The sequence below is a fragment of the Poecilia latipinna genome, unplaced genomic scaffold (assembly GCF_001443285.1).
Source record: "Poecilia latipinna isolate Pla-1442-1.1 unplaced genomic scaffold, P_latipinna-1.0 Scaffold3663, whole genome shotgun sequence".
Classification (NCBI taxonomy): domain Eukaryota; kingdom Metazoa; phylum Chordata; class Actinopteri; order Cyprinodontiformes; family Poeciliidae; genus Poecilia; species Poecilia latipinna.
In genome coordinates, this window is record NW_015116279.1 from 33,410 (window position 1) to 40,993 (window position 7,584).

The window sequence follows — 7,584 nt, forward strand, 5'->3', positions numbered from 1 at the left end:
TCTATATGTCTATAGTACTTAATGTAAAGTCCCAAAAGGTGTTTTGAAATTAATTTTTTTTTAAATTAATTTAATGTAAAATGTCCATTTCAATTTACATTATTGACATTAATAAAGTGAATCAAGCTTATTAAGTCGTTTTCAAAATCCAACATGCAAAAAAAGTAATGACTGGATTGTGTGTTTGTTTATTGAGAACCACTTTCCTTCATTAATTCATTAATGAATCACATCGACAGCAAAGGCCAGATCTGCTGTCGTTGTTGCACTTCTTTTCACAAAACTCCTGACAAACAAAGATAAGTATATAACATCCTGCTGCTGCAACGTTGGATGACTGGAGCTTTATGAAAACATCTTTGTTGTTTTCTCAGTAGCTAGCCAGTCTTCTGATGCTCATGTATGCTCTGTATCGCTCAACCCATGTACTTCTTTCTCTCTGTGTTTACTTTCATAATGGTAGCTGAAGTTGTAATCTTGAAACACCTCTAAGCTCAAGGACAGATTTCAGCAAAATAAAGATCTATATTAAAGTCTAGGCCAGGGGTGGGCAACTCCAGGCCTCAAGGGCTGGTCTCCTGCAACTTTTAGGTGTGTCTCTACTTCAACACACCTGAGTCAAATAATGAGGTCGTTAGCAGGACTCTGTAGAACTTGACTGCACTTAGGAGGTGTTTAAGTAGTTGGATTCAAGTGTGTTGGACCAGAGAGACATCTAAGAGTTGCAGGACACCAGCCCTGGTCTAGGCCTCGCTATGGATCAGGTCCAACTAAAAATCCTCTTCTGTACAAAACTCTACATTCCATGTCTAAAATTTTTAGCCGATATATGTAATTACCCAGGGTTAAGCTAACTTCTTCAAAGCGATTCAGCACATTTGCTGGGCCACATAAGTCCACTGACGACATCAAGAAAGCAGTAGTAGCCTTCAAAATAAAAGTACTCTCACACCTTTATCAGTTTAATAGGATTTACACCTTTCTTACAAACTCATGCCAAAGGTTGTCTGTGGGCTGACAACCTTTGGATGGATGGTGGCTGTAAAATGTCCAGGTCTACCACAGATAATGTATTTAGTATACGTCGACATACCGTCATTGCTGTGACCCATAATGAGCTGATTACGATGCTGGACACACACCAACAGTTATGTTATTTTAATGCTCACATAATTAATACGGAAATAATACATCATAGATTAAAACATGTCAAGCTCACCACTGCTGTTCATATACTGCTAAAGGACCATTGTCACCTGCAGTATGAGAACAGTGCTTCTGTACTGGATGCATACTTCAGTGTTTTATAGGTTATTGTTAATTTGGAAAAAAGATATTAGAGGATGGACGGATCAGAAAGAGTTTTCATCATGGTCACATGATTTGGGGAACAAATAACTTATAAACAGCCTTTCTTTTAGACATCATATTCATTACTGATGTGTATGATCCTGCAGTCATAGAGGTAAAGATGTTTCTCCAGTTCACACGTATATAAATTAATAATCAGACTGGCTGCTTTTGGTTGAAGGTTAAGTAGTAACTGTAACATTTGTCGGTATAATAGATTTCTCTAATACATCAGTAGGTTGGCAGCAGATTTAAGACATCATATTTAAGAGATTCCATATCTTAGTGTAGGGTCAGCAGTCCACTTTTCTATTTTCACAGAACCTCTCCTTGGAAAAATAATTATCTTTTTATTTAATAAATTAGCTGCTAAAGATAATTATCAAGTAAAACTTTAACTATTGTTGATCAAATGTGAAAAATAAATAAATACCAATAACCAATAATGACTACTTCTGCCACCTTATAAATGAAGTTCAATCTGGAGAGACTCAGACAGAGAAAGAAAGCGATTTAAAAAAGTTTAATGACAGATAAACATTAAAGTCATTTGGCGTTTAGGCCCCGGCCGAGGACGTCGAGCTGGAACTTCAATAAGCTTGATAAACATTCCTGATGCTGCATAGGAATGTAGTCCCCCCGGGGCCTATACTGGTGGTGGAGGTCGAAGAAGGATGTGGGCTGAAGAGCCGGGAGCTGAAGGTGGAGATGGGGCGGAGGTGGGTTGATTGCAGCTGGTAAGTGGAGGAGGCCATGGATGAAGGTCCTTATCAACTGGAGCTTGGTCAATGATTGGCCATGGCGTGGCTTGATCCAGCGCTGATAGGTCCAGGGTGATGAGAGAGAGGTGCTGATTGATGAGGCAGGTGAGGCTAAAGAGTCTTCCAGATTGAATTTGGGCCAAAGCTTCATTTGCCATTTAATGTTATTAGTAATTAGTCTTGTTATGTCATTTCACATGAAGAGCATTAGTTTCAGTAGAGCTCAGTTATACGTATGGTCAATTTAATGACTGTTTAAAGTCATGAATTTATTGAGCATTAAATGCAGGTTTCCTGCAGAGTTGAGTATCTGTCTCTCATGCTCCCTCTCTCTCTTTCTTTGTTTCTCAGGTTGATTTTTACACCAACACTGCACATCATTGGGAGGCATTTTACTCTTACTGTTGTTGAATTAACCCCTATAAGGTCCACATGCTCCAACACTGTTTATTTGACACTTTACTGGATTTTACTGTGTAGTTACACAGTAAAATTAACACATTATTAATTCCACACATAATGTACAGATCCTACATTCCTGATTACTGTAATGATAATCGGAGGAAACCTAAGTTTTACATATACTTTACTTTTGGTATTAAGAAAACTGTATGGAACAAAAGTAGTTCAGCTGTGATTTTGGTTTTGCTCCCAGTCTAAAGTCATATGTGATTCTGCTGAACAGGTTAGTCCAACCCAAAGTCAATGCTGCCATCTGACCTTCACATGGCTGTGCTGCTAGTTGCTGCAAAAAAAACTTAATTACTTCATGTTTATTTTGATAGTATTTTTGGAACCAGTTTGACTAACCTTATTACCATGCTTTTTGTAAGCAAGTCTGTCTGCGTGTGAACCTACAATATAACTCCTGTTAATGCATTTCTAACAGCTTTCAACCAAAGACATTATGACAAGAAATCAATATATGTGGATCAATCCTTTCCTAATGTCAAATTTAAAATGTATCTATTATAAAAATGAAGAAAAAAATCAATATGTCCTGTCTTTAATGCATTAATTATGTCAGAGAACTTCAGTCATATATGAACTCATAGATTCCAGATAAATCTGGGCTGTTTAATGTATCAGTGCTTGAGGCCTACAGCACTGTTAGCTTTTAATGTTGTACTTCCTTTATCACAGGAACAAACTTGAATTAGTGCAAAAAATTATTTCTCTGTTTCTCGGTGTTGAAGCATTTAATGATCTTATTTCATTTAACAATTATCAGCAAGTTTATTTTAAAATTGATGAACGGTTAGCATAATTAACTACAGTACATCAGTCCTTAGGATTCTGTAATCTGCTACACACCATGTTTGGGAATTATACCTATTTGTTTCTCCTTCTCCTTAGTGTCAGTTTTAGCAGTTTTTAATATTATTAATGTTTTAATTGTCTATATTATCTTGTATGTAGTATGAATTTATGGTGCATTTATTTATGTATCAGGGTCTGGACTTTAACTTGTTCATTGCAATTATTTAATTATGATTTTAATGTGTCCTAACACAATTAAAACTTTTTTTTACATACAAAATCCTGAGCCATAACCTTTGTATTCATACCTCTAAAGCTGACACACAAGTGTCTGAAAAACTATATTGTTGTTTAAGTTCATCAAAAAGGACTTAGCCTATCAGCGCTGCTATTCTAGTGTAAAATAGCATCTCAACTCTAAACAGCAGCACAGATATTCCGCATCCACAGTCCCCATTTCTGAAGTTTTATTTTTTTCAAAAAAGTAAAAAAAAAAAAAAAAGATGAATCAGGGGTTCCTGCACCATTTAAAAGAGATATAATAGCACTATGCACCACTATGATGGTTAAATAACCTAAATAACTCAATAAGAACAAATATCTTTGTTGTTGAGCTCATTTTCTCTTTGTTAATAAGAATTTGTTAATAATATTATTATATTATTATAATTATTATTATAATAGTATAATATATTATACCATTATATTATAATACGTTATACTATTATAATAATTATAATAATATAATTATAATAATGATTATAATTATATAATTATTATAATAACTATATAATAATACCTAGAATTAGTTTTCAGAATCTAGAATTTCTTCTATTTCTGGATTTTTAAGTGAATGACAGGAAGTTTTTACTTTCTCTTAGTTAAATTTTGTGGTTTTTCCCTGCAGATACCTTGATAACTGGACAGGTCTGAAAGCACTGAAAGATGTGGACATGGAGCTGTACCCTGGGCTACAGAGACTGTGAGTACTAAAGTATTTGTACACATGTTTCCGTATGCAGAATAACATTGTTTGTGTTTTAAATAAATCCCCAGCTGGCCATAAAAATATTTTTGCCTCCATTCATCTGGTTCATTGCCAGCAGTTGCAATGCATTTTTTGAAAGTGAGCTTGATGAAAAGACCTCCCAAAAAATATATTTAAAAAAAAGAAAAATAAACCTCAAATATTGTCTTTAGAAGATTTTCATTAAATGTTAAACTATGTGACAATTAGCTCCTTTTAAAAAATGATAAAGTTTGAAAATTGTTGAGATTTCAGTGATGGTAAATTCCAGCCATGGTATCCTCTTTCAGTAGGAGGGCTTTACCTTTCAGGACAAACTAAAATTAACCTTCTAGGACCAAGTCAAAAGTATTTATTATCAATATAAATGTTATATCTCTGAAGACAGATATTCATCAGAGATATCAGATATTGGAATATGGTCTCATGGTTACATTCCATCCAGCCTGCCAAATTTACCAAACGTGATGTTAAGAAATTTTTTTTGCCAACAGCCATCATCATCTTCGATAACTCTGAAGAATCTAAATTAATGAGTTACAACAACATTTAATTTCTCTTTGGGATTAATAAAGTATTTTTCAATATGAATTTGAATTTAATTGAAGTAACTTGGCCATCTGCTCGTGTTCCAGATGTCCTGAGGTTCATTCAGATGAGCCTCCGAAAGCTGAACCTGTGCTGGTGTTTCTGTTTAGACAGAAGAGTCGTTCTCCTGGGAGCCTAAAGGAGCCATGATAGTTTAGGTTTTTAACATTACTTCATAATTTCTAACATTTAACATGCTAGCTGAGGCCAATCAAGCCTGAGATAAACCCTTTGGAGTGTTTATTGTATTAACACGTGTGTGATCTGTCTTCTCCCTTTTTTCAAATGTGTGTTTAACAGAACTATCACCCGAAGCAGCCTGCACACACTCCATCCTCGGGTTTTCTCCAAAAACCTTAATTTGCGCTACATGTGAGTCCACAAAGTCCTGCTGTGCCTTCTGAACTTTGGAGCAACACAATGCTTCGTTTCAGTGACGCGTCAGTATTTCTGAGCTTTGCAAATGTATTTCATCTCCTCAAACTTGTCCGCATTTGTAAAATTTCCTCCACAAACTTATGAGCAAGACCAACATAACAAGTGCGCAATTATAAAGTGGAAAAAAGTGACTGAGTAACATCTAAAATTTCTGCCCCCTTTCTGTGAAACCTTTAAATAACATTCAGTCCAACCATTTGCCTTCAGACGTCCCCTGAGCAGCAAACAGTAAATTACTGAACAATCCAATGGAAATACCATATTTTCCGCACTATAATGCACACCGGATTATAAGGCGCACCTTCAATGAATGGCCTATTTTAAAACTTTTTTCATATATAAGGTGCACCGCATTATAAGGCACATAGAAGAGACGCTACAGTAGAGGCTGGAGTTACGTTATGCATCCACTAGATGGAGCTGCACTAAAGGATGAATGTCTAAATCCACTTTGTTGACATACAGAATGTCAACAAAACAGTCCGACTCCGGTCGGCGAGGAGAGCCTTCCGCGACTGGGCTGGAGCGTGGCCAGACAATGGTCACCCTTCTCCATTCGCGCACAGCATGTTCGTGGAGAACATGGTGCTAAATGACCTGCAGACAACCTAATTCTAGACAGTCAGTAGGTAGATAGGTCAGTCAAACTTTATTAACAAACCAGCGTTCTGACAACTATCCCAGCATGCACCGCGTGCTTCTTCTTCTACGGGCGAAAAGGAAGTCGGCTGCTGCTTACCGTACATGCTAGACCTGTTGTGGCTTAATATTGGTCCATATATAAGGCGCACCGGATTATAAGGCGCACTGTCGGCTTTTGAGGAAATTGAAGGTTTTTAGGTGCGCCTTATAGTGCGGAAAATATGGTAATTATCAGAGATCATAAAAATATTTTTATGATCTCTGATCATAAAAATATGATAAGAGATCATATTTATTATATAAATAAAAACAATATTCTGTTTTTATTTATGATATTTTTCTCTTTTTGTTCTCTGTCATGATGTGTGGTTGAGAGTGGTGAGAGAGACGCCGGGAATCCCAGGTAGTCATGATAAGAGATAATTTAATGATAAACCAGGAGGGACAACAGAAAATCACTGGCAGCACAGGAACAGACACAGACGTGAGACACGACGAGGATCCGACACAGACAAAGACAACAGGTGGGGTTAAATACACAGGGAAGGTAATCAGGGAACGGGATACACCTGGGGAGCAATCAACGGGGAGGACAGGACAGAGACTCACAGGGAAACAGGACTGAACACAGAAAACTCAAAAATAAACACAAAAACACGGATCTTGACATTCTCTAAATATTAACTTTCGAATTTCTGCCATATGCACTTTTTCAGACTCTGCCTTTCTGTCGATTTCTCCCTTAGAAACCTGTCTATGAACCCCATGTTGAAGACTCTGTCCTGGCATGTCTTTGAACATCTGCAGCTAACAGCACTGTAAGTCAGCCCTGGATTTGTTTTTTTCACTGACCTGTTGTTAGTACACCTCTAGGTGTATCTGCATGACAATAGTTTCTCTCTCCAATTCAATCCTCCTGCCTTATAAGTTAGTAGGTGGATGAATACAGGCGTACAAAAATGTAGTCAGAAAAAATATTTTCCCATTTTATTTCAGACTTATCCTGCTGACTTATCCTTGACAAAATATTTCAGACAGTGTTGGGTCAAGACCACCTAACCCGAGACCAAGACAAGACCAACACCAGAGTGTATCGAGACCGAGACAAGACCAAGACTTTTGGGGTCCAAGACCAAGTCAAGACCAAGACCGAGGGAAGTCAAGACCGAGTCAAGACCAAGACCAGTGCCCCATGCTACATGATACGATAAAATGTGAAATATGATCAAAATTACTTCTCAAATTGATCTGAAAGATCCATATTCACATAAAAACACCTAGATATTAAATACTTAATACATTTTATCAATATTAAAAGCAGAACAAACTCTTTGTTCTGCTTTGCTTCCATCTCTGTGCTACAATCCGCAGTGGTCTCGTGCCATCCCTAAAAAGATAACGCCCTGGGTGTTTGTCCATGTTGCTCATGTCAGAGCAACATGGACAAACCAACATGTTTTGTTATCCGTTATCTTGACCGACAACATAAAAAAAATCGGTCATGTACTATTTTTATCC

General features: G+C 36.8%; 1 protein-coding gene across 2 annotated transcripts in view; it reads left to right on the forward strand.

Moving 5' to 3' along the window:
• LOC106941425 (NT-3 growth factor receptor) overlaps window positions 1-7,584 on the forward strand; it is a 39,883-nt gene that overhangs the window by 8,090 nt on the left and 24,209 nt on the right. For both annotated transcript variants that reach the window (XM_015024464.1, XM_015024465.1), the window contains exons 2-4: window positions 4,279-4,353; window positions 5,287-5,358; window positions 6,813-6,884. In XM_015024464.1, the coding sequence (XP_014879950.1) occupies window positions 4,279-4,353; window positions 5,287-5,358; window positions 6,813-6,884 (219 nt within the window). The remainder of the gene's footprint in view (window positions 1-4,278; window positions 4,354-5,286; window positions 5,359-6,812; window positions 6,885-7,584) is intronic.